We start from the raw sequence: 27,571 nt of genomic DNA, 5'->3' as shown, positions 1-27,571 counted from the left end.
TCCTTTGCCAGTTTTTCAATTGAGTTATTTGTCTTCTTGTTATTGAGTTGTAAGTATTCGTTATATATTGTAGATATAAATCCCTTTTGAGATATATGATTTGCAAATATTTTCTCCCATTCTGTGGGTTGTCTTTCTACTCTCTTGACAGTGTCTTTTGATACATACAACTTTTAAGTTTTGATGAAGTCCAGTTTATCTGTTTTTTTTTCTTTTGTTACTTGTGCTTTTGGTGTTATATACAAGAATTTTTTGGCAAATATCAGGTCATAAAGATTTATCCCTATGTTTTCTTCTAAGGGTTTTATAATTTTAGCTTTTACATTTAGGTCTTTGATTTGTTTTGAGTTAGTTTTTTGTACATGGTGTGAGATAATGGTCCAACTTCATACTTTCGCATGGATCTCCAGTTGTCACAGCACCATTTGTTGAAAAGACTGTTCTTTCCACACCAAATGATTTTGTCAAAAATCATTTGACCATAGATGCATGAGATTATTTCTGGACTTTTAATTCTATCGTGTTGATCTATATGTCTATCCTTGTGTAGTACAACATTGTCTTGATTACAATTCAGTCATAGTTAACATCATGGAAGATATGGGTGACTGATGAGAAGGCGGTTATTGTGTCTGATGTGTAGTGTATAGCTAGGAAAAGGCCTGTAAGAATTTGTAGGATTAGGCAGACTCCTAATAGGGAGCTGAAATTTCATCACGCTGAGATATTGGACGGGGCAGGTAGGTCGATAAATGAGTAGTTAATGATTTTAATGAGGAGGTGTGATTTTCGAATGTTGGTCATTAAATTCTTATAGTTGAAATACAACGATGGTTTTTCATATCATTGGTCATGGTTAGATTCCATGTGAGAATAATGATAACATACATTGTATATTTAAGTACAATTTTCGTAGTAAGCTTTGTAAGTTTTTCTTCAAAGCCTTCTCCAATTTATGGTGGGTTTGGTTTGATTGTGGCTGGTGGTATCAGTTGTGGTATTGTATTAAATTTCGGGGGATCTTTTTTAGGTTTAATAGTTTTTAAAATTTATTTAGGGGACATGCTTGTAGTGTTTGGTTATACTACAGCTATGGCTACTGAACCTTATCCTGAAGCTTGAACATCTAATAAAGCTGTATTGGGAATATTTATTACAGGGGTGTTAGTGGTAAGTTTTGAAATTGAGAAGTGTTAGTCCTGTCACTTTGTTTTTCTTTTCAGGATTGTTTTTGGCTACTCTGGGTTCCTTGCAATCCCATATGAATTTTAGAATTGGCTTATCCTTTTCTACAAAGAAGCATTTGGAATTCTCATAGAGATTGCTTTGAGTCTGTAAATTGGTATGGAGAATATACCTATCTTAATGTTAAGTCTTCCAATCCATGAACATGTGATTTTTTTCCCATCTTATATATCTTTAATTTTGTTCAACAATGTCTAATAGTTTTTAGAGTGTAAGTTCTGTACTTTTTTGTTAAATTTATTCTTAAGTATCTTATTCTTCTTTATTCTTGTTATCTGAATGGAATTGATTTCTTAATTTCATTTTCATATTGTTCATTGCAAGTGTATAAAAATTCAGTTAATTTTTGTGTATTGACCTTGTATCCGGCAACCTTACAGAACTCATTTGTTAGTTCTAATAGGATTTTAGTGGATTCCTTAGGAAGTTTTATGTACTGTATAAGATCATGTCATCTATGAATAGAGTTTTACCTCTTCCTTTCCAATCTGAATGCCTTTTATGCAATGTTCTTGCCTAATTTCGCTGGCTAAGACCTCTAATACAAGGTTGAATAGAAGTGTCGAGAGTGGACATTCTTGTTTTGTCCCCGATCTTTAGAGGAAAGCATGTACATGTATATACAGTACCTTGAAGGTGCCTAGTTCAGCGTTTGATTGTTCAAGAAACCTATGTTATTTGAAAGTATTATTAATTCACATTTTGGTTATGTAGCTCAGGGTTTCTTGAGAGTGAACTTGTATATATCAGCATCATCTGAGAACTTCTTAGAAATGCAAATTCTTAGACCTCATTCATTCCCACTATGAATCAGAATCAGAAGCTTGGGGGCGGGGGATTTACTTAGCCTTTTGCATGGTAAATGTAGTTCATATTCTGAAAAAACTACTGATGTGTAATATATAAGTATTTTAAGTATATGAAACCTATAATATTCATGAAGACTGCTTATAGTAGATATTTTTCTTTCTTTTTTTAAACATATGTAGAAACAACCCAGAGAGGTTATCATTTCTCTATGCTTTGGGGCAGTGGTTAAAAGAGTGGTTAAATGAGCCCTGGCATTGTACTGCTTGTCTTGGAATTCTAGTTCTGCCATTTGCTAGCTATGTGAATTTGGGTACCTCATTTAATCTCCTTGTGTTTCAGATTCTTCATATGTAAAATGTGAATAAGAGTGTCTATTTTATAGATTGTGAAGATTAGATGAGATAATACAAATAAAGTGCTGAGAATAGTGCTTGGCCCATAAGTGAATCCTTAATAAAAATATTTGCTATTACAATTATTATTGGTCAAGAGTACCCAGCCATGGCCCATTTTTCATAACTTTCTTCTGTACATTTTTCTTGCTCTGCCTGAATTTTTCTGGCTCTTCTTTGCTTTATTCATTTGATAGATACTGAGTACCTCCTATCGATCAAGCACTGGTGTCTGTACTGTGACACATAGTAAGCAAGACAGTCGTTGGCCCCATGGGTTAATATTTCTAGTGAGGGAGACCAACAGAAACAAATAGATAATAAGTGTGTCCAGTTGTGATGAGAGCTAGGAAAAACAGTAAGAGTGGGGTAAGAGAAGAGGGTGCTATTGGGAGCAACTTTAGATAGGATGGTCAGAAAGGCCCCTCTGAGGAAGTTTATTTTGATCAGAGTTTGATGAAATAAGAAGTAAGCCATATGAGTATCTATGGACACGTTCCAGGTAGATGGAACAGCAAGTGTAGGGGCCTTGAGATGGGAGTACTCTTTACAGTTGTTTGACTGGTTCCTTTAAGATTTAATTTAGATGTCACTTGTAAGTGACTTCCTCAGCTTTTTCTATTTGTTATAAAATAATTCAGACCTGACTTTTATTGATTTTTCCTCTTTTGTCTCCTTTAGGTATCTCTGATTCCATAGCAACTATATTTACTTCCTCTTGTTGCACTTATCACAATAGACTATTATTGTCTGTTTTTCCCTCTAGACTTGAGTGTTCAATGTCAGGGACTATGGTTTCTCACTTATTTTAGTATTCCCAATATCAGTGCATATAGATGTACAACAAATGTCTAAATGAATGAATAATGAATGAACAAACAAGTTTTTAAACTTTGTATTTCCTTAGTATATTTCTCTCTGTACTTTGTTTCTGCCTGGTAATAATGATAGTAAGTACAATATATTAATACTTTCTTATTTGTCTGACAGCTTAGTGCATTAAATACGTTTTTGTATTTAGCCGTTGTGTTATAATTTCTTTCTTTTTCTTTTTTTTTTTTTCTCTTAAGACTAAGTTACGGGAGAGGAAAGAAGTCCTATTTGTTCATCTCTCTGTCAAGAGTGCCTAGTGCAATGACACATGATGAATGGATCAGCAGTTTGTATAAATAGGAAATGACTGGTGTGTTAGCATGTTAATGCATTGAGTCTTCTACTGATTCACATAAACTATCTAGTGTAAAGCATATTTGTATAATATTCCAATTGACCCTGAACTGTGAGCTTTAAGCAAAATAGGTCATTTTAGTTATCTTTAATCTTCCTAGCTGCTTTCCCTCAATAATCCCTTGTCAAGTTTACTGTTCATGTAAGTGCTCCAGCCAGAGTTACTGTATTTCCTTAACTAGAAATGAAAAACAAATGGTCCACTAATTATTACAGAATACTTGAAATTGAGACTAGTTGAATATTGTCTCTGTACCCATTCACCAAAATTATCCCCTACTCCAATTCCAGTAGAAATTCTTACTCCTACTACTTTCCAGATAGAGGTTAAGCAATTACAGTTTCTGGTGTAGGTAATTCTCTGCAGAGTCTGTATGAGTGATCAGTAGACAACCACCAGAGCAAAACTTGCATTTGAAGAGAGGAGTATGCTAAGTAGGCCAGATGACAAATTGGTGGACTGTGTGTGACTGACTAACATCCTGCTAGTATTTTACTAAACTAGGGATTGAAAAGCAACAGATCTTTTCACATTACAGTACAGATGAGTTGACAGTTTTTTTCCGGTCAAAGTTTAGTCATTTGGCTCTAAAAGGATGCTTTTTATTTCCTGGTTTGTGGATATATTTCCAGGAAAAGACAATGAAACACTTACAAGGATGGTTCATCATATGAAAATCAATCAATGTAATATACCACGTTAATAGAATGAAGGGGGAAAAACCCCACATGATCATCTCAATTAATGCAGAAAAAGCGTTTGACAATTCAACACCCTTTCATGATGAAAATACTCAGTGAACTAGCAATAGAAGGGAACTTCCTCAACATGATAAAAGCCATATATAAAAACCCACAGCTAGCATTATACTAAGTGTTGAAAGACTGAAAGCTTTTTTAAGATGAGGAGCAAGATGAGCATGACTGCTTTTACAAACACTTCCATTCAACATAGTACTGGAAATTATAGGTAGAGAAATTAGGCAAGAAAAAGAAATAAAAGTCATCCAAATTAGAAAGGAAAAAAATAAAATTATCTCTGTAGATGACATGATTTAAAAAAAATTTATTCTGATGGGGGCACCTGGGTGACTCAGTCGTTTAAGCGTCCGACTTCAGCTCAGGTCATGATCTCATAGCTCATGAGTTTGAGCCCTGTGTTGGCTTCTGTGCTGACAGCTCAGAGCCTGGAGCCTGCTTCGAATTTTGTGTCTCCCTCTCTATCCCTCCCCCGCTCATGCTCTGTGTGTGTGTGTGTGTGTCTCTCTCTCTCAAAAATAAGTAAAAACATTTAAAAAATTAAAAAAAGAAAAACAACATTTCATTGCTGATTCTTTTGGGTCTCTGGTACCCCATTAATTGTGAATTTTTAATTTTATTTGTGCAAAGCTATTGAATAAGCTAATCTTCATTTATCTGTATTTAATTTAAGCATGTTTGCCTTCTATTAGTACAGGCCAACTTTTACCAATCAAACCTATTAGTTCAGGCTATTAATCATCCTACAGAGTTGGGTGTCAGTGGTAGACTGTGAGGGTTTACCCTCTCTCCCATTTTGTAAGTTGTCATAATAATGAAAATTCTTTTTAACAAGTTCTTTGCTGTTTTTGAAATAAACAACTAATAAACATGTAAACATGCATGTTTTCTTAGTTTACTTTAAGAAGCTTATTTAAGAAATGGTGTTTATTCCAAATTATACTTGAGACAAACGAAGTAAGATTATGTGGATTTTTTAAAGTTTATTTTATCATTTTTGAAAGAGGGAACCTGAGTGGGGGAGGGGCAGAGAGAGAGGGAGAGAGGGAGAATCCCAAGTGGACTCTGCACTGTCAGTGTGAAGTGGGGGCTTGAACTCACAAACCTGTAAGATCATGACCTGAGCTGCAATCAGGAGTCTGACACTTAACTGACTGAGCCACCCAGGCACCCCTGTGTGGATTTTTTAAAAATGTTAGGTCTATAGTATGAAAATAATTGAAATAGTAAAGAATAAAGTTTTATTCTTCGATCTGTGTTATTCTGAAAACCAGTCAAGAAGTATATAAAGTTTACTTTATTAGCCAGTTTTATCTGTTCTTACATCAGAACCCTTTACGCAAGTGATAGGAAACGCCAGTTCTTAAATGGAAAGGGAATATGTTAGTTTATGTAGTTGATAGGCCTGGGAGTAGAGCTGTCTTCAGATGTGTTAGGGTCTCAGTGATGTCACTTTTCAGTTTTTCCTTCATATCTTGGCTTCAGTCTCAGACAGGTTTTCCCATGGTAGCACTAAGATGTTTGTAAAGCTGCAGGCATGTGGTCTTTGTAACTCCTAGTGCAGTGGAAGAGAGAATCTCTTCTATGATAGTTCCCATGAAAGAACTGAGATTTTGTCTGATTGGATTGACTAAAGTTCACATTTGTTCCCAAAATAGTTGCTGTAGAGAATGGGTTGAAGAGTAGGTTTGTCAGAAAGAATTGAGATTACTGGTTGTTATGTGTTGAATTGTGTCTCTCCTCACTCAAATTCATAGGTTGAAGTCCTAGAATGTGACTTTACCTGGAATTAGAGTCATTATAGATGTAATTAGTTGAGATGAGGTCATACTGGAGTAGGGTGGGCAACTAATCCAATATAACTGATGTCTTCATCAAAAGCAGAAATTTGGGCACAGGCATACACACAGGAAGAATGCCATAAGAAGATTGGAGTTATGTTGCCATAAGCCACAAAACTACCAAAATTAGGGACCTGGAACAGGTCCTTTCCTAGTGCCTTCAGAGGGAGATTGGCACTGCCAATACCTTGATTTTGGACTTCTGGCTTCCAGATGGTCAGTAAATTAATGTTGTCCTTAGCCACTCAGTTTGTGGTACTTTTTTATGGCAGCTCTAGAAAACCAATGTAGTTATCATGAATTCCAGTCTGTCCTGTTGAGTGACTTTCTCAGCTGCAACCTCAAAGAAAAGGGGGTAGTTGAATTCATCAAGGTTTGGGATTTTGCTATGTTGGTGTGACCAAAAGACAAGAGGAGCAAGAGAATTCAAGATATTAGCAAGAATATTATCAAAATGATATACCGTATCTAAACTGAATGAGGAGGAAAGTACAACAAAGAAGGGGTCTGATGGTTTAGAGTCCAAGTGAAAGGGTCTGTGTTATAGAGGCAAAAGATGATAACTTGAAAGAAGAGGTTATGTTTGGAGAACAAGGTACTCAAAGTAATGATTTAGGAGGAAAAGTGTGTGCAGGTAAAGGTAGAAAGGCTGGGAAGGCTATTACCATGGGAGTAAGAGAGTGACTGGGCCATAACATATATGTATAACTCTGTGTTTTGGAGAGACCATTGGAGTTAAGAGGTCTGGGAAGTAAGAAGCCAGGTTGTTGGATGGGTTAAGTCAATGGTGAAATAATCCATTGATGAGGTTTAGAGTAAAGAGGAAGACAATGAGTCACGTGCCAAAGCCTTACGTGGGGTAGAGAGACCAGGTTAAAAGATACCAGTGTTAAGGAAGAGGAGAGAGTAATTTTGTTGAAAGGTAAGAGGTTCAGAAGAGTAGAGCTTTTTAACTAACTAGAATTTAAGTAAAAACTTAAAAACATAAAATAAAATAGAAAAAAAAGTAGAGCTTTATTTTGTTTTTAAGTTATTTTTTAAAGTTTTTTAAAGTAAATTTTTATTTTTGAGAGACAGAGATGGAGTGTGAGCAGGCAAGGGGCAGAGAGAGAGAGACACAGAATCCGAAGCAGGCTCCGGGCTCCAGGTTCTGAGCTGTCAGCACAGAGCCTGACACAGGGCTTGAACCCACAAATCACAAGATCATGACCTGAGCCGAAGTGGGTTTTTAACTTACTGAGCCACCCAGGTGCTCCTGTTTTTAATGTATTTTTTAAATGTTTTAATGATTTTTGAGAGAGAGAGAGAGAGAGAGAGAGAGCGCGTGCGTACGTGCACCAGTGGGGGAGGGGTAGAGAGAGGGAGACACAGAATCCAAACCAGGCTCCAGGCTCTGAGCTGTCAGCACAGAGCTCGACGTGAGGCTCAAATCCACACACGGACTGTGAGATCATGAGCTGAGTTGAAGTCATATGCTTAACTGAGCCACCCAGGTGCCTCTATTTTGTTTTGTTTTTGAAACAAAAAGTTGAGTAGTATAATGTGGACAAGCTGCAGAAATGATCAAAGAGCATTTTAATCCCATTTCTGGACCCTGAGGTAGGACAGTTATAAAAAATGGACCATTTGAGAGGGAGGTGAGAGGTTGAGTTTCATTTAAAAGAGGGGGTTGAAAGTAACATTCGGAGAAAAGATGTGTCTAGCTTTTTCTTTAGGAAAGGACCAAGTATTATTTCATGTTAGGTGGTGAAGGGAACATTCTCAGAAGAGGTTGAGGAAAAAATGTCTTGTTTACCCTTTTCTTTCTCTACTGTAGACAGTAAACTCTCTGAGAGAAGGGACTGTGTATCACTGTGCCTAGCTCAGTCTTTGGTAAGTAGTAGGTTGTCAATAAATTTTGAATAAATGAATTTATACTCCCAGCAGTATTTGGGAATTTACTGCAAGAAGGAATTTCATTAATAATCATTCATTCAACTAATATTTATTGAGTGCTTCTGTAAGTAGGTACCATGCTAGGTATTGGGGATATGATGAACAAGATAGGCATGGGCTTCTGCTGTCACGGAGCTCATCTTTTTTTTAAAATTTTTTTTTTCAACGTTTATTTATTTTGGGGACAGAGAAAGGCAGAGCATGTACGGGGGAGGGGCAGAGAGAGAGGGAGACACAGAATCGGAAACAGGCTCCAGGCTCTGAGCCATCAGCCCGGAGCCGATGCGGGGCTCGAACTCCCGGACCGCGAGATCGTGACCTGGCTGAAGTCGGACGCTTAACCGACTGCGCCACCCAGGCGCCCCGGAGCTCATCTTATAGTGAGGGCCACCCACACAAAAAAAAACCACAGACAAAATTAAAACAAGTTGTATTAAGGTCTCTGAAGGAAACAAGCAAAGCTAAGGAAGAAAATAAAAGAGAAGAGGACCTACTTTATGATGATCCAAAAAAATCTTAGAGTGGGTAACATTTAAGCTAAGTAAATGAAGATACCAACTATGCTTTTCAGGAAGAGAGAATGATGCATGCAAAAGCTGTGAATTAAGACAGAATTTGTACTTTTAGAAGAATTGAAATATCAGAGTGAAATTAGTGGCCCTAAATTAGGCTGGAGAGGTAAGCAGAGACTGGCAGCAATTCCAAGCCATGGCAAAGAGTTTGGATTTTATTTTTTTTGTCAAATAAGAAGCCATTGAGGGGTTTAAACAGGGTAACATTATGTCCTGATTTATATTTTTATATGACCACTGTATACTCTGTATGGAGAGGCAAGAATAAAGGCTGAGAGGGTGGATAAAAGTTTGTTACAGGGGTGCCTGGGTGGCTCAGTCGGTTGTGTCCAACTTTAGGTCAGGTCATGATCTCACTGTTCATGATTGAGCCCCGCGTTGGGCTCTCTGCTGTCATTGCGGAGCCTGCTTCGGATCATCTGTCCCCCTCTCTCTCCGATGCTCTCCTGCTCTCTCTCTCAAAAATAAATAAACTTCAAAAAAAAGTTTGTAGTAGTAGTAGTAAAGACAAGATATGGACTGAGATCTGAGAGAGTTGGATGAGTTCAATGTATATCTTGGAATTAGAGTTGATAGGACTTGCTGATGGATTGAAAACAGACAGTGAGGGACAGGTAGACTCAGGTATTTGGCTTGTGCATCTAGATGGTTTGTGCCGGGGATAGGAATGGGTTTTTGGAGAAAAAAAAAAATACAAGTCTTTCAGATGTTTGGGAGATACCCAAGTGGAGATGTAAAGTAGATGGTTTATGTAAATTTGGAGTTCAGAGAAGGGGTTTGAACTAAAGATACCCATTTGATAGTCATCAGTATAAGTGTGGTATTGATATCGTGGGACTTGATGTGATCATCTGGGTTAGTATAGAAAAAGGGCCTGAGGTGAGGTTGTGAATGTCCTTGGTAAAAAAAAAAAAAGGTAAAGCGCTATACAAATGCAGGAGATAGTTATTTTGTTTCATTTCTTCCTTATTTGAATGTTTATAAATTCATATATTATTCCTGCTTAAAGATAATGCTTCTCCCAGTGACTTCTCTTTATTTTGGGGTAACTATACTGGCATGTGTAGGACTTAACTATGTTCTGGTGAGAGACCAAAGCTACTCTTTCTATTCACTGTCACTCTGCCACTTAGATTTTTGGTCAGATTGAACTGGATTTAATAAAACTAGTTCATTATTGGTCTGAGTTGCTGCTACGGTCTGTTTACACCCATTGTTTTTCAGTAGCATACAGGTATGTCATCTTTTGAAATCCTTTTCTCTACTTAAAGTACCTTTTGGTTCTGATCATCTCCAAAGCAAATATATTCTTAGGTCTAGGTTTTCAAAGTTTTCTTTGCAATACTAGTCTTATAGTACTACTGTTATGTTACCAATTTATAATGGTTTGTTATGGGACTAACATGAGATGTTAGCACATTTGCAGAATGGAACACTGAAACTTTTATTATAGTGTAAGCTGTTTTGAGGGCAGGAGCCATGTATGATTTTTGTAACCCCAGACATATAAACCTATTGCTGTATCCCTAGAAGGCATCCAGTACATGTTTGTTAAATTATTAAATGAGTTGTGACTCACAGAGCTGAGGGTTGATACTGTGGATTCTCTAAGGGAACTGCTCAGATGGCTGCTTGTGTCTCTTTGAGCACCTTCTCACTGGCTTTAAAGGTGAGGACTGCTAACATGACTTGCTTTTCTCCACCTCTACTCAGTTTCAGGGTTGTTTTCCTTTCTAAAGTTTCATTTTTATTGACGTTCTCTGGACTCTTCAGACAGCTTCAGATTACTGTTTCCTTTGTCAGTTTGGATTGCTGTTGATCACCATTGCTCCCTTTTATTTTTTCATTCTTGTCTTTATCCTGTTTTCCTTTGTATTGTGAAATATACAAGTCTGTTTTAGACATTACAAGTCTGTCAGAAGGTTTTAGTCTCCAAACTTGAAAGCCATTCATACTGAGTAAATAAATGTGTATAAATGCATAGGCTCTTCTGGTTGTATTCATTTGTTACTTTGGCCTTTGGAGTTGCTGTTCCAACATTAAAGAAGTTGGTGGTTGTGATTGTGATGGAATAGTTAAAAGAATGTTAGGGCTAGTTCCCCCTTCTGGTTCCTCCGTTCTCTTGAAAATGAAGTATTAGTGGCTATATTCTAAGTAGCTGAACTTTTGTGTGTTAATATGTTAAAAATACTTGTATGGCAAATTACCCAGAAAATTGTGGCATTATATAACACTTACCTTTTATGTCTACTAGTAATGAGTTGTTACTCATTTTCTTAAATTTTTAGAGAGAGCAAAACAAAAAAGATTTTGGGTGGTTTTTCTGGAAAAATAAAAACTATTCCATTGTCTCCTTTTTGTTATCCAGATTTTTGTATCTGTTTGCCTTTACAGACAGGCTCTCTGTCTGGATTTTCACCTCTCTATTTCACAGTGGTCTTCAACACCACCTTTTCATGGGAAGTTGCAAAAAAGTACTACAGAGAGGTCCCATATACCCTTTACCCAGTTGTCCCTAACTGTCATACTTCGTATAACTATGGTACAATAGCAAAACTAGGAAATTGACCGTGGCACAATTCACAGGCCTTATTCAAATGTCATTGGTTTTATAGTTTTTTTTTTTATTATTTAAAAAAAAATTAACGTTTATTATTGAGAGACAGAACATGAGCATGGGAGGGGGTGAGAGAGGGGGAGATACAGAATCTGAAGCAGGTTCCAGGCTTTGAGCTGTCAGCACAGAGCCTGATGTGGGGCTTGAACCCATAAACCACGAGATCATGACCTGAGCCCAAGTTGGACGCTTTACTGACTGAGCCACCCAGGTGCCCTGGTTTTATAGATATTTTTGTGCATGTTTGTATGTATGTAGTTCTATGCATATGCAGTTTTTTTAAATATGAAATTTGTTGTCAAATTAGTTTCCATACAACACCCAGTGCTCATTCCAACAGGTGCCCTCCTCAATACCCATCACCCACCCACCCCTCTCTCCCACTCCCCATCAACGCTCACTTTGTTCTCAGTTTGTAAGAGTCTCATGTTTTGGCTCCCTCCCTCTCTAACCTTTTTTTTTTTTTTTCCTTCCCTTCCCCCATGGTCTTCTGTTAAGTTTCTCAGGATCCACATAAGAGTGAAAACATATGGCATATGGCATCTGTCTTTGTCTCTATGACTTATTTCACTTAGCCTAACACTCTCCAGTTCCATCCACGTTGCTACAAAGGGCCATATTTCATTCTTTCTCATTGCCACGTAGTACTCCATTGTGTATATAAACCACAATTTCTTTATCCATTCATCAGTTGATGGACTATGCATATGCAGTTTTATCATGTGTGGGTTCATGTAACTAACAGTAAGTAATTAAGATAAAAAACTGTTCCATCACAAAGGTTTTTATGTTACTCCTTTATGTTCATACCCATTCCCCTCTTCATTTTATTCATTTATTCACTGGTTATTCTTTATTGTGTGACCTTGTGATTAATGGAAAAAAGATAAAAATTATGTTTTAGAGGTCCTTTCTCTGTTTTTACCTTTTTTCCCCACATTGTACTATAACCATTTATAATAAGCCTAACAGTATTTAAAGTTTCAGTTCATTTTGTGTATTATAGAATCAGTCTCTCAAAAGTCCTATGATGTAGCATCTACCTCCCATATAACCCCCCAGAGATGAAACTAAAAATTCCATATGAAGCAATTCTTGATATTTATTTACTAACCTATGGATTTCCCTAGTAATCAGGTCCTCCTCCTCCTCCTCTTCCTCCTCCTCTTCCTTCTTCCTTCTTCTTTTACTACCTGGTATACTTTGGTGTTAGATTATCTATATGTTAACTTTTGCAAAATTATTTTGTGTAAGAAATAACCAAAAACATCAGTAGCTTACAATGGCAAAAGTTTAATTATTGCTCATGTTATAGGGTCTCCTAGTAATCATCTATGGTTCTACACTACGATTCTTTGTCATTTTAGGATCCAGAGTGAAAGAATACCCCCTATTTGTGATGTACGGTTCTCTTGGTAGAGAGAAAAGAGCAAGAGTTGGTGAAAACACACAATAGTTCTTAAGGCTTCTAACTTGGAACTGGAAGTTTCTCCTATTTCACTGGCCAAAGTAAGTCAGATGGCCAAGCCAGCAGTAGGGCTGTTCTTGCCATAGAGAGGCACTACAAGTCACACGGCAGCAGGCAGGGATGTTAATACTTTTATAAGAGGAGAATAAATGATTGAGAATTATAATGCAACCTGCCTTAGGATAGTATAGTATGCTATCCTTTTTTAAATAATTTTTTTCTTACTAAAGTTTACTATACTTTAAATGATTTTTTTCTTAATAAAAATAGATCTTTTTTTTCTCTTTGTTGCATTAGTTAAGGGTGTTGGTTCAAGCCAAAATCATAGTGCTTAAACAAGAGAGTTTATCTTCCTCAAGTAACTGTCCAGGTAGAGTAAATGGTATAGGGCTGATATGGCATCTTCATGATAGTGTCAGGGATCTACGCCCTTTTTCTCTTATTATTCTTTTATTCTCAGCCATGTTTTCCATCTCAGTCTGGACTGCTGTTCCATGTTCTGCTACCATATCTTCATTCTGGCCAGCTAGAAGAAGGACTAGGAGGTAGAAAGCATTCTCCTTCCCTGTAGGTACATAACCTGGAGTTGGACACATTACTTACATCCTCATTCCATTGGGAGAATTGGGATTGTAAGAGAGGCTGGGAAATGTAGCTTTAGCTAGGTGTCCATATGTCCAGGTAAAGCTTAGGGATGCTGTGAGACTATAGATGCTGGAGAGGATGTGGAGAAACGGGAACCCTCTTGCACCGTTGGTGGGAATGCAAATTGGTGTAGCCACTCTGGAAAACAGTGTGGAGGTTCCTCAAAAAATTAAAAATAGACCTACCCTATGACCCTGCAATAGCACTGCTAGGAATTTACCCAAGGGATACAGGAGTACTGATGCATAGGGGCACTTGTACCCCAATGTTTATAGCAACACTCTCAACAATAGCCAAATGATGGAAAGAGCCTAAATGTCCATCAACTGATGAATGGATAAAGAAATTGTGGTTTATATACACAATGGAGTACTACGTGGCAATGAGAAAGAATGAAATATGGCCCTTTGTAGCAACGTGGATGGAACTGGAGAGTGTTATGCTAAGTGAAATAAGCCATACAGAGAAGGACAGATACCATATGTGTTCACTCTTATGTGGATCCTGAGAAACTTAACAGAAACCCATGGGGGAGGGGAAGGAGAAGAAAAAAAAAAAGGTTAGAGTGGGAGAGAGCCAAAGCATAAGAGACTGTTAAAAACTGAGAACAAACTGAGGGTTGATGGGGGGGTGGGAGGGAGGGGGGGTGGGTGATGGGTATTGAGGAGGGCACCTTTTGGGATGAGCACTGGATGTTGTATGGAAACCAATTTGATAATAAATTTCATATATTGAAAAAAAAAAGCTTAGGGATGCTGTTACTAAAGAAAGAAGAAAGGATATTAGGAAACAAGTAATCATCTCTTTTTATTTCAATTAATTTAATTCATATAAGACCGATGAAAAATAGACATTATTAGCACTTTATAGATAAGGAGACAGGCTTTTTAAAAAGGTGAAGTAAATTGTTCAAGATCATCTAAAAAGTAATTGAATGGACTTTGAATCTAGGCCTATCTGATACCAAAACTTGAGTGTTTTTTTTACAAAACTGTATTTACTTTCTAACATCTATTATAAGCACTTAACATTTTTTCAGAGTAGTAATAAATAGCTACTGACTCTTGAGAAGGAATTCTTACATTTATGAATATTTTACTTTGTGGCAACTGATAAGAGTTTATTATATAGCTAATTAATAAATAATTGCTTTTAAATAATGTTAGAATTTTAAAAGATCAGATTTTTGTCTTGAGAACTGTAGCTTAAAAGTTTTCCTTTAGAAATTAATTTAGATGCTAAAAATTCATATGCATTTTTTTTTAATTTTAGAGAGAGAAAGCATGAGTGGGGGAGGGGGGAGAGGGATACAGGGAGAGAATCCCAAATAGGCTCCATGCTCAGCACAGAGCTTGATGTGGGGTTCAGTCCCATGACCCTGGGATCATGACCTCAGCCCAAATCAAGAGTCAGATGCTCAAACCACCTGAGCCACCCAGGCACCCCCCATATGCAATTTTGAATACTGATTTCAGAATTTTGGAGTTATGTTCTTCCTCAAATTGAAAATGGCTTTTTTGTTTTACTTATAAAAGTAGGATGTGCTTATTATAAAAAATGTTTTCAGAGAATACACAGTAGTACAAAGATGAATGTAAAAATAATTTATGATCCCATTTTTCAGAGATACTATTACCATTTTTTTAATTTTTTAATTTATTTTTTAATGTATATTTATTTTTGAGACAGAGACAGAGCATGAACGGGGGAGGGTCAGAGAGGGAGGGAGACACAGAATTTGAAGCAGGCTTCAGGCTCTGAGCTGTCAGCACAGAGCCCGACGTGGGGCTCGCACTCACAGACCGTGAGAACATTGGCCTGAGCTGAAGTCGGACACTGAGCCACCCAGGCGTCCCATCACTATTACCATTTTAGCTCTGCCTTTCAAATTTTTTTCTGTCTGCATTCATTGTGTGTGTTGTGTATGTGTGAATTCTTTTTGATCTAAGATGATCATATTTCAACAAAAAAAATTTTTTTTTTTACTGAGACATAACAAAAATGCTCATTGGTCTTCTTGCTTGATGAGTGAATTGGCAATTTGGATGGCTTTTTCCATTCTCATTTAGCTGTATCGTATTAGTATACTAATCAGCACAGGGTGTACTTTACAACACTTTAGTGAGCTAATGCCTTCTCAGATGTGTTTATGTAGTAACCAATGTGATGTCTGTAACATGATGATTAATAAAGTATAGTTTGGAGCTCAGAATTTCTGTATATGAGATTTTTTTTTTCTGAGTACTAAAAATTCAACTGAACTATCTTTAAAAATTAACTCTTCATTATTGATGGAATGTATTTCATTTGCTTCCTCTGGAAAAGTATTTTTACTCTTGTCTTTTTACTTTTTACTCTTGTAAGTAGGGTGAGTATACAATTTTTCATTCAACCTGGACATTTTTGAGAATGAAAGGGACATTTATAAATATTTAGAATTCTGTAAGTTTTTTGAAATACTTAATTTTTTTTTGGCCATCAAAATGATTTCATTACATTGGTAGATTAGTAAAGGAGTTCTAGTCAGAGACAATTTTCAAAAACAAAATGTACTAAAGTACATTTGTTCTTTGTTATAACAAAATTAAGGTTTTACATTGTCAATATTAAAAAACACAAATAGAATTTTTTTTGGTATTTTTTAAATCATTTCTTAGCCATAAGTGTCTCTAATATTGTGTCACTAATACTTTCTGAAGAATGTAATTATTTTCCAGTGCAGTTTAACTAGTTTAAATTTATTCATAAAATTGTCTGCTGTAGTTAATCTTCACAGTTTATTCTCTGTAACCAGTAATATTAGTTGCTAATGTACTCTATTTGTTGTGATGTACCTGGTTAGTTCAGGGAAAAAAATTGGTAAATGAAGTATATTCTTAATTCTCATTTTTTTCTTATTGAAAATTATGAATTTGTTAGCCCCAATATTTTTACAGGAGGTGTTACAGGCCTCTATTAAGGTACTTTCTTTGACAAATATTTTTATAAGACAAATCTTGTCATAGAAGTTGTCCCTCTTTATGATTATTTTATGTTTCACTAAATTTAGTGCAAAATTGTAGGCTTTCTATAATTTCATTTTATTCCAGTACAGACTGTAAATGTATCCAGTTAAAAATAGCAGGAATCTTTTGATGGAACTCCTGTAATTCATTACAAAGTATAATTATAGAATTTCAGAATTAAATCTTACATACTCTTTGAACCCTCATCATTTAATTTGTTTAGTTCTTGCCTTGTTTTTGAGGAGTATGTTTCAGTGTCTTGGCAGATTTGGTTTATATTAATTGATATTTGCTAAAAGCTTCAAAAGCTGAAGTGTTTTTGGAACTTTATTCATTGAACTTCAACTTTTGATTAAAGATTCTCAATTGATTTTGAGCAATGTACAACCAATTTCTAGAGGACTTGTTTTCAAAAAGATTCAGTACTGAAACACTTAGGTTGCATTTATGAAGTCAGTTTTCCAATGATTCCGTCTTTAAAATCAGATGACAGGTTGCAAGGAGAGTATACATAAGTTTTTTTTGGTTTTTTTTTGTGTCTAATACCATTTTTATCCTTAAAATTTTAACTGTGGATATATGAAAACATTTGTAAATTTGGACAGTTGTAGCTAACTCATTAACAGTGATGTCACTAGAGCTCCATGATAAATAGCAGTAGCTTCAAAAATTTTATGCAAATTACCTATCCATTTTTCTTAAAATGAAAACTGAGTATTTAATTTTGTATTAAACATACAATTTCTTCTTTTTAGTTCATTGTTTCTGAAAGGGCTTCTTGGATAATAAAAAAACAATTGCCAAACAACAAAATAAGTAGTTCTAGAGTTATATACCATATAGTAAATAATAAAATTCAGACTGTTGTTGACTCCTTGCATATACTTCATTTGTCCATAGCCTGTACTTTCCCACTGACTTAGCCAGCTGGTGGGTGGCCTGGGGCATGTCGCAGGTCTTTGTACGTGTCAGTGCAGTGACTGGCATACCAAATAGCCATCAGGAGTACCAGTGTCAAATACTACTTCCACTATCCCACAAGGGTGTAAGGAGTTAGCAACCTCTAAGGTTGCTTGTGTCTGAGGATACTTTTCAGTGAGTCTTCTGTATGCTGTTTCTTGAAAAGAAGATGGTAGTGATACTGTATCTGCGAAGAATTGGGAAAAGAAAGATGGAATTATCACTAGTCCTCTTACAGATTTCATCATTTGAAGAAGTGGATAAAGCACTTACCCTCTACTAGTTAGTTAGTTGATAGCTTGGCCAGAAGTTAGATGTATATAGTAGAGGTGTACTAAATCCATCTTGGTTTATTTTTTTGTTTTTATTTTTTTTTAAGTTTATTTATTTTGAAAGAAACAGAGATAGCACGAGTCGGGGAGGGACAGAGAGAGAGGGAGAGAGAGAGAATCCCAAGCAGTCTTTGCACTGTGAGCATGGAGCCTGATGCGGGGCTCAAACTCACAAACTGCAAGATCATGACCTGAGCTGAAGTTGGAGGCTTAACTGACTGAGCCACCCAGGTGCCCCTCATCTTGTTTTATTTTAATACTGCCACTAATAATAATAGTTCATTTAAGAAAATGCAAAATCTGAGACAAATGGTAAACTGGATGGGATACTGGGACAACAGATTGTAAATCAAGACTGTCCTGAGGAAACCAGGACATATGGAAAGGAGCATGATACTGTGAAAGAGCATGGAGCTTCGAGTGAGATAGACCTGTGTTTAAGTCTGGGCTCTGCCGTTTAAAACCTTGGACAAGTTGGGGCGCCTGGATTGCTCAGTTGGTTAAGCATCCAACTCTCTCTCTCTCTCTCTCTTTTTAATGTTTATTTTTGAGAGAGAGAGACAGAGCACGAGCAGGGGAGGGGCACAGAGAGAGGGAGACACAGAATCTGAATTAGGCTCCAGGCTCCAAGCTGTCAGCACAGAGCCCTACACAGGGCTCGAACTCATGAGCTGTGAGATCATGACCTAAGCCGAAGTGGAGGCTTAACAAACTAAGCCACCCAGGCACCCCAGTATCCCACTCTTCATCTCAGCTCAGGTCTTGATCTCAGGGTCGTGAGTTCAAGCCCCACCTTGGACTCCACATTGGGCATGTGAGGCCTACTTAAAAAAAGTAAATAAAAGCTTGGACAAATAATCTTTCTGAGACTAGGTATATTAGGGTTCTCCAGGGGAACAGGACCAACAGGATAGACACACACACATTCACATACATTGAATGATTGACTAATTTTATGGAATTGGCTTATGCAATTGTGGATGCTGGCAAGTCCTAAATCTGTAGGGCAGGCCAGCAGGGGAGAGTTGATGTTGCTGCTGAATCTAATGGCTTTCTGGAGACAATACCTTCTTCTTCAGGAGGCTTCGGTCTTTTTTCTTAAGACCTTCAACTGATTGGATGAGGCCCACCCACATTACTGTACTCAAAGTGTACTGATATAAATATTAATCACATTAAAAAATACCTTTACAGTAACATCTAGAAGAGTGTTTGACCAAACAACTGGGCTAGCCTAGCCAAATTGACACATAGAATTAACCTTCATACTAGGTTTCCTCACGTGAAAACTTGAATGATACTATGTGGCTCACACTAGATTTCCTTATTTGCAAACTGGAATGATACTATGTGGCTCACAAGGATTATTAGCATAATATGTTCTCAAAGTAGGCATTCAGTGAATGTTGATTTCTTAATCCAATTTTCATACCCATTAAGGCTATAGCCCCAACCTTGATGCTTGAAGATTTTTTTGTGTGTTTATTTTCGTATTTCTAGCTAGACTTCTCTTGCCCCCTCATCTACTTAATAAGTCCTGAAAATTTATCTTACAAATGTTTATTCAGACCATATTCTTCTTTTCTGCCATTTCTAGTGTTCAGGTCCTCTGCTGGGCCCATTAAAATTATTTCCTAAGTAGCCTTCTACTTTCCATCCTATTTTCCCCTCTTCACAAATTATCACCTGGACCTAATACTATGTTAATAACTCTTGAAACAGTTCCCTTTTCCCATTCTCATTTTCTTTACTTTTACCATGGCATATGAATCCTTTCTTAAGTTATCTTCTACAAAACTTCAAAATCTTACTTCCAATTCCTGTCACCATTCACAACTCCTTACTGTTCTTTTCAAATGTAACTGAGCTTTCTGTTGATTGTATGCCCTTACCTCTGTGTAGAATCACCTTCTCACCTTCCCCCCCATTCTTCAAATTCCTGCACTGATGTCACTTCCATGAAGCCTTCTTGGATACCCTTCCTGGTTCCAAAACACTCTTACCCAATCATGTACAGGTGAACTTGAGCCTTCAGACACTGATACTCCTAAGCTGCCTTTGAAATGAGAATAGGAAATCTGTTCATCAGCAGACCAGGGAACCCTTTGAACTGTGGTATGAATTGAACAGCACTCCTTGCCTACAAGCATTTCAGGTCTGATGATGTAAACATCATCTTTTTGTATATCTGTTTCTGTATTCATTTGATTGTTTTATTGAAGTGGTACTTGAGTTGTATTCATAGGGACCTTGGACACTTGAGTGGAGGGCGAATGCCAAAGGTTTGAGCCTTTCAACTGTCTTTAACCAAAGTATTTCACCCCTAATTTGTTATATTTTGGGTTTCTGGGTAAAATTTTGCATGAGAAAAAGGAGTTTTTATGTCAAAAATAATTTTAAAATTGTTTTATTTTTTTGTCTGCTTGATTCCTTTTTTTTTTTTTTTTTTCTTTTTGAAGTTTGTTTTGGGAGGGGGCAGAGAGAGAGAGAGAGAGAGAGAGAGAGAGAGATTCCCAAGCAGGCTTCTCACTGTAAGCATAGAGCCCACAAACTGTGAGATCATGGCCAGAGCCAAACTCAGATGCTTAACTGACTGAACCACCCAGGCACCTTTCTACTTGACTCTACTTGATTCTTAGTAATCTATAGGGCTGCCTTTATTCATTTTCCCTCCCCCCGCCAAGAGAAACTAAAACAAACTTTTTGAAATGAAGGATATTTTAATCTTATTCATTTTATGTCTCAAATGTCTGTTAAATGAATGCAAATATAATAGTATAAATTATTGAATAACATACATTTATTTATTTGTTTATTTATTTATTTATTTATTTTAGTTATCAAGTGGGAATCCTGTGTATGAAAAGTACTACAGACAGGTAAGATTTCTGTTTCTTTGTTTTTCTAGATTGAACATAAAAGGTAAGTTCAGTTATTGATTGTATATTTGCAGATTACCAGCCAATAGAACACATTTGACATGTCTTGTTTTCAATTTCTTGTGCTTTAGCCTTCTGCTTTGAGTGCTTAATGATTTTGAGAAGCTATCAGAAAAATGAACAAAAGAGATAATTAACTTACCTATCTCAAATATCATTCTATCCATATAACATATAACGTTAGCTATATATTATAAAATACATAAAACATTAGATGTATTCATCCAGATATAAATATACAAATTAATTATAAGCCAAATAGAAATGACTTTTATGTTGTTTTTAAGACTCACTGAACTTTAATTTTCACAAAGTTAAAACTATGACTCTCATACAAATATAAAATGAACATATGTCAAGGATTTTATTTACCTCAATTACTGGGAGAACCAGTAAGATATAAAAACGAGAATATGAACTGTAGAGATTTATATTCTCCACAATACAAAATTCATTTATTGTTATGGAAAAGAATCATTGCATTGCTATCGATTTTCTATAATTTAATCTCTCTTCCTGCATAGTGTAAAAGAAGCTAGTAAATAGAAAGTAAATCAGGGGTACATACACTGGATAATCTCTTGAGGGTATAGACAATCTCATTTGCCCATATCCAATATTAGATCACTTTTCCTAACAATCTCCTTACCTGATTATGATCAGAAAAGGCTACAATTTGACCTATTTACATAATTACAACAAGTTGATTAACCATTATAAGTCTCCTTGGGTGTGACTTGCAAATATGCAGCCATACATTCACTATTGAACATCTTCTGAGCCTGGAGAATTAATTTCTGCTTGAAATTTTGGATTGTAGTTTTTAAAGCCTTTGCTATTTCTCCTCTATCTTGAGACTAGGATCCAAACCCTAGAAATTCTTTCCCTCATATTTCATCTATAGTAAATATGAATTTGAATGAATTTATCTCATCTTTTTTTTTTTAAGTTTATTTATTTATTTTGAGAGAGAGAGAGCAAGTAGGGGAGGGACAGACAGAGCAGGAGAAAGAGAATCACAACCAGACTCCACGCTATCAGAGTGGAGCCCGATGCGAGGCTCAAACTCACAAACTGTGAGATCATGACTTGAGCCGAAACCAAGAGTCAGATGCTTAACTGACTGAGCCACCCAGGCACCCCTGAATTTATCTCATCTTAAGGTTTCCCCTATCTGCTAAGGCTCCTAGCCTGCTAAGTGACCTTGCTTTACCTCTGAGACTGGGGCCTTATAAACCAGGTTGCAGGCCAGTTTTCTTGGGAGGGCTTTCTAGACTTTGGCTCTACATAAAGTCTGTCCTTATTCCATGATAGTGGCTTATTCTTTCTGAATAAAAGAGAATTATTCTCAAATAGGCCTTATTTTGTGCAATTGATTTACTGATTGATTTCCACGTATCATTAGAAAATAGAATATTAAAAATAATACCAAGTTTTTCAAATTAATAACCATAATTAAATATTTGTCAACAGTTTATTCAGTCATGTGTAATTAATTCTTCTTTCCCTGCATCTTGGGTCAGGAGTCTGTTTTCATGAAATATACTACTTCTGGACTGCATAGTCCTGCAAAATTATGACTTAGTCCATCCAGCAGTACATTCTGAGAATTAGTCTAAATGATGTCAGCTCAGAAGTCTTTATCCCAAAGTCTATATTTTGAAGTGTTAATAATTCAGAGTATGTGGGATCGTTTTTTTTCTATGAGGCCCTGAGACTGTCTTTGTCATTGGTGAAGACACAGATTCTAGCCTGTAGCTTATGGCAGAGCCTTTGGGTAAGCATCAGAGTACAACATAAACTTCTGTAGATGACAGAGACTAAATGGCTGTGTTTAATTTATTATAGTAACCAAATGAATGGAAGATAGTAAAATTGGAATATGATACATAAATATTTCATGAGAGTTTGGTCAGTGTTTCCTCTGACAGCCTCTCTATTTAGGCCATGCTGGGGATAGATGTTTCCTTCCACCACCCCCAACCCTGGTTAAGGAGTAGGCAAAGAAGAAGGAGTTCTGGAGAATTTTAGAGGCAGGTTTCTCAACCCTTTTTATACTGCCTTGTTAACCCAAATTTGGATTGGGCAATTCTTTCTTTTTTGCTGAGTGCCTTGTTTATCCCGTGTTCCAGCACTTGAAAGAAAGGATTTCTTTTTGCCTTTTGCTAGGATTGGCCTGTCTGGAATGTTTTGTATGTGTTTACAACAAACTTAATCTTTTAACTAAACTGGAAAAACAGCTCACAAATATCCTTGTATCATGTTACCTTTCCCATGACTTTTTAAACATTTACTTTTTGTTTTTACAAACAGAATTTTACTTTAGGAAATCTTAACAGAAATGAGAGTCATTTTTTTGAACTTTTTTTCTGTTCTTGACGTTATTCTGTTTAAAAGGAAAGTCCCCATCAATTAAAATGACGTGTTTTCCTTAATGTGCTTTAGGAACTTAATAATTTTTAAAATATTTCTTTAAGTTTGTTATGGAATCACTGCTGGTCTTAGAGCTGATACTGCTTTGATTTTTTTTAAGTGTTGCAGTTTCTAAGAGTAAGTATGAAAGCAGAAGTTAGTGATTTAAAGATGTTTGAAAAAATAGATAACATATACACCTATTCCCATTTGTCAAAAGACCTCTCGAGGAAATGCTGCCCTTTCCTCCCTATTTATTAGAATTTAAATGGTAACTATAGAAGACTTGGAGTCAGAAGTTATATGTTAATGTTATGACTCTACTAATTTTGCTGTGCTTCCTCTGAGCTTCAGTTTTCTCATTTGTATAACAGGAGCAGTAAAAACCTTTCTGTAAATTGCCAGTGCTATCGAGATGTGTCGATTCTACTCATGTGGCTCTCCATGTATTTCTTGGCTTTTGTTAGTCAAAGGATTCCTGTTCCCTTTTTGAAAAAACCAGCTCCCAAGTCCCAGGGACAAAGGCAGGTAAATAATGATAATTTTGTCTTTGTGGTTATCATCAGCTTATGGTTTGTATCTTTTCAGGTCGATACAGGCAATACTGGAAGGGTATTGGCTTCTGATGCTGCTGTTTTCCTGAAAAGATCAGGGCTTCCAGATTTGATACTTGGAAAGGTAGTATTTGTTCATTTTAACTAAATTATAATGACTATTTATTTAGTAGTATAAATAAATTGGATGCAAATTTAGATACCATTGAGAAACTTAGAAGTTAGAATTGAATCATTGAAGCAGTTACAGTAATGCAATGCAGGGAATTTGTGGTGCAGTGATTTACCCTTTTGAAAAGTAAGGTGTTTTTCAGATATTTAGAAAACCAATTACTTTTTAGTAGGATGAAATGAGGAAGTAATAGTACATTTGGGTATTGTGGGGAGAAACAGTACAGACTGGGAACCTTGCCACCCACTCAGAGAGTTGGCTCTATCCCTACTTCCTCTATTATAACTGTCTCTAACTGTGTTTAATATGTGGTAAATAGAGTTGGTGATGAGAGGCTTAGAAAAGAGCACAAAGAGATGGAAAGTCCTCTCCTGGCTAGATCTCCTGGTGAATCCTTATACATGATATTGTTAAGTATTCAAAGCCCTAAAAAATAACTATTTTTAATAATTTAATTATTCACAAATAAACATGAACTATTTCAACTTGCCCATAAGGAAGAATATCGTTTTAATATGTATCTAAAATAAAGGTAGTATGTTCTAGTAGAAGGAGCATCAGATTTGGAGTTAGAACCTGGGTTAATGAAAAAGTCATTGGATTTGGAGGTTAGAACCTGGATTTCAGTTCTTTCCCTGATCCCTTGAATGTTCTTCAGTAAGTATCTCACTGGGCCTTCATATCTTTGTGTAGAGTTGAGCTAAATGACCTTTAAGGTTTCTTTCCACTTTTATTTCTGTGATTCTTAAATCTGATGACCAAAGAGCATAAAGTTGTAAATTTATCTTTAAGATGATTTTTGTTTAAAATAGATTGATTTTTTTTTTTCTGAATTTCAGATTTGGGATTTAGCTGACACAAATGGCAAAGGAATTCTGAACAAACAAGTAAGATTCAGAGATTCATATGAAAAAATTTTTGAGTGCTTCAAAATAAAAACTAAACAGGAATTTTTTCTAATTTTAAACTAGGATTTTTTTTTTAAACCAACATTAGGGTTTTACAAGGGCAAGTGTTATAACAATGAAAATATTTCCAATTCAGTAGACATTAAAGTAACTAATTCCCAAACGTTAGTGTTAATTTGGTGACATTCTTCTTCTGGAATGTCTTAGTCTGTTTGGACTTCTTTAACGTGATACCACAGACTGGATGGCTTATAAACAGCAGAAATTTGCTGCTCAGTGTTCTGGAGGCTGGAAGTACAAGATCAGGCTGCCACCATGGTTGGGTAAGGTCTGTCTTCCTGGTTGCAGACTTGTTGTATCCTTATGTGACAGAAGAGGCTAGGGATCTCTCTGGACCCTCTTTTATATAGCACTAATCCCATTCATGAGGGCCCCACCCTGATGCCTTAAGCACTTCTCAAAGGCCCTACTTCCTAATACCATTATCTTTGGAGGTTAGGATTTCAACATACTTAATTTCTTACTTGTAAAGTGTATACTTACTTGTGACTATTCTGGTCTAGGTCTTACTTCTGGCATGTAACCCGAAAGGTGGTTTACAGGCCTTAAGTAAACCCTAGACAAGAAATACATGAAATTGATTAATGGGTATTGGACACCATCAGTGTATTTTGAAATTTAGCTTGTTGTGAATGGATTTCAGAGTTCTACAGGATTGAATTCAAAGCTTGCTGCATGCTGAAACATTGGCTGAGCACTGTTACTCAAAGTTAATTACCTCTATGGGATAGTTGAAGCAGCATCAAACTCAGAAAAGAGATGAGGAATTTAGATGAGAGGGTCAGAATATCCAGTCTCTTCATTAAGATTCCAGAACTAGATTGTAGTCTCCAATGGAGCCCCTGGGCAGAAGGGCCAGTTGGTACATTGGAGACATAGGAAAACTAACTTCATATAGGGGCACCTGGGGTGATGTATACTCAGTAGGCAAATATTTGCTGAGTACCTGTTTTGAGCCAGGCTTTGGAAATACAGAGGTGAACATGACCTATCTGGTCCCTGTCTTCATGAGTTTACAGTATAATAAATTCTTCACTGATATTCCTGGACTTTGGAATTTGAGTATGAGTTGAATTTGTTATATCTAGTTGGCTGGATTTGTGGGTCTTCAGTTAAACTTTGATATTTGCATTGGAGAAATTGATTTAAAAAAAATTTCTTTTTTTTAACATTTAGTTTTTGAAAGACAGAGACAGAGTGTGAGTGGGGGAGGGGCAGAGAGAGAGGGAGACAGAATCCGAAGGAGGCTCCAGGCTCCAGGCTGTCAGCCCAGAGCCTGATGCAGGGCTTGAACTCACAAACCGTGAGATCACAACCTGAGCTGAAGTTGGTCGCTTAACCGAGCCACCCAGGCACCCCAAAATAGATTTTCGAATTAACATGAATAAAAGGAAAGAAACCAATATTTATTGAGTTTCTGTGTGCTCAAAATGACAGTAGGTTCTTTCTTCCTATAGTATGGCTTTTATTTTGTTCCTTATAAGACATTGCAAGATAGGTATTCGTCCCTTCTTTTACAGAAAAATTTTATTTAACTTGCCCATGGCCTCACAACTTGGAGTATCAGAACTAGAGTTTAATGCAGGACTAGTTCACTTCAGAGCCCATCCATACTATGGGATGGACCTGATTACCTAAGAGTAATTGAATCTCTCATAGAATGAGAAGGAAAGAGAATTGATACTAGAGTACTTAGAATACCAGCATTTAAAAGTTGGAGGAGGCATTGACTCTAAGAGAAGAGGCTTGAAAGGTCAGGGGAAAACTAGGAGAGCTTTAAGAAGCTGTGTTGATGGAGGGAAATTTCTGGGAGTTATTCTTACTGTCCAGACTGCCAAAAGGAGAAGCAGGATGAGGTGGGGGGTTTTGTGTTTTGTTTTGTTTTGAGGCTATTGTATTTGGTACCTAGGTTATTTGTGACATAGGCAGTAGTTTCTCTAGCTAATGGTGGGAGTTGAAGTCAGATTGCATAAAAGCTTATGGAGTGAATGCAAAAGGAAGGGGAGATCTTTTCAAGAAATTTGTGAGTAAAGGCAAGGTATTATATAAAGCAGACAACTTGCAAGTTTCTAAGAATAAGTTAGGAATTGGGTAAGAAATGTATAGGTGAGAATAGGAGGTTTGAGAGAAGTGGTGAAGGGTTGATTGTATCATCATCATCTGTACAAAGTTGCAAGTAATTATAACTGGAGTAAAGGCTTTTGTTATGTCTAGTCCCAGACCTGACTTTAACTCAGAACAGCTGAAAACCAGTTGCTTCAGCATCTCTGCATTTACTTATTAAATTTTGGACTGAGGCTTCAAATGCCAAAAATCCAAGGGCTGTTGGGAGATATTTATAAATATTTTGAAGTCAAGCAGTTAATATAATTGTTTTAGTTGCTGCATGGTAGTGCTGTATTCTCTGTAGCTTTCCTGGAATAGCAGTGGTTGAGTCACTTGAACAATTGGTCTAGTTTCACAATTTATCATCTTAAATCCAGAGGTGACTTTTGATAACATACAATTGTTATTTTCTTCTAGGCTTTTTTTCAGACTGTTTTTTTTTCTGACTTAAATGATAAAAATTGTTTTTAACATCATTAAATATTCTTTGAAGCATGTTTATTAATTTTGTATAATTTCAGCTCTGTATATCACGGTTTACTTAAGTATTTTCCCATTTATATGAACACTTTTTGCTATTTATTGTGCCAGGAACATCTTTGTACAAAGATC

At 36.4% G+C, this 27,571-nt stretch overlaps 1 protein-coding gene and 1 long non-coding RNA gene across 5 annotated transcripts in view; one reads left to right on the top strand and one right to left on the bottom strand.

Annotated features, from left to right (window-relative positions):
- EPS15 (epidermal growth factor receptor pathway substrate 15) overlaps positions 1-27,571 on the top strand; it is a 151,504-nt gene that overhangs the window by 13,999 nt on the left and 109,934 nt on the right. For all 4 annotated transcript variants that reach the window (XM_043578752.1, XM_043578754.1, XM_043578751.1 and 1 more), the window contains exons 2-4: positions 20,646-20,687; positions 23,748-23,837; positions 24,725-24,772. In XM_043578752.1, coding sequence (XP_043434687.1) covers positions 20,646-20,687; positions 23,748-23,837; positions 24,725-24,772 — 180 coding nt within the window. The remainder of the gene's footprint in view (positions 1-20,645; positions 20,688-23,747; positions 23,838-24,724; positions 24,773-27,571) is intronic.
- LOC122482161 lies at positions 608-27,276 on the bottom strand. The gene is made up of 3 exons (XR_006296994.1): positions 27,087-27,276; positions 21,771-21,774; positions 608-689 (listed from the first exon to the last, which is right to left on the bottom strand). It is a non-coding gene; the product is annotated as an uncharacterized LOC122482161 (long non-coding RNA).

Source organism: Prionailurus bengalensis, chromosome C1, assembly GCF_016509475.1.
Source record: "Prionailurus bengalensis isolate Pbe53 chromosome C1, Fcat_Pben_1.1_paternal_pri, whole genome shotgun sequence".
Taxonomy (NCBI): domain Eukaryota; kingdom Metazoa; phylum Chordata; class Mammalia; order Carnivora; family Felidae; genus Prionailurus; species Prionailurus bengalensis.
Note: the sequence above shows the minus strand (reverse complement) of the source record. Positions and strands in the feature narration are given on the sequence as shown.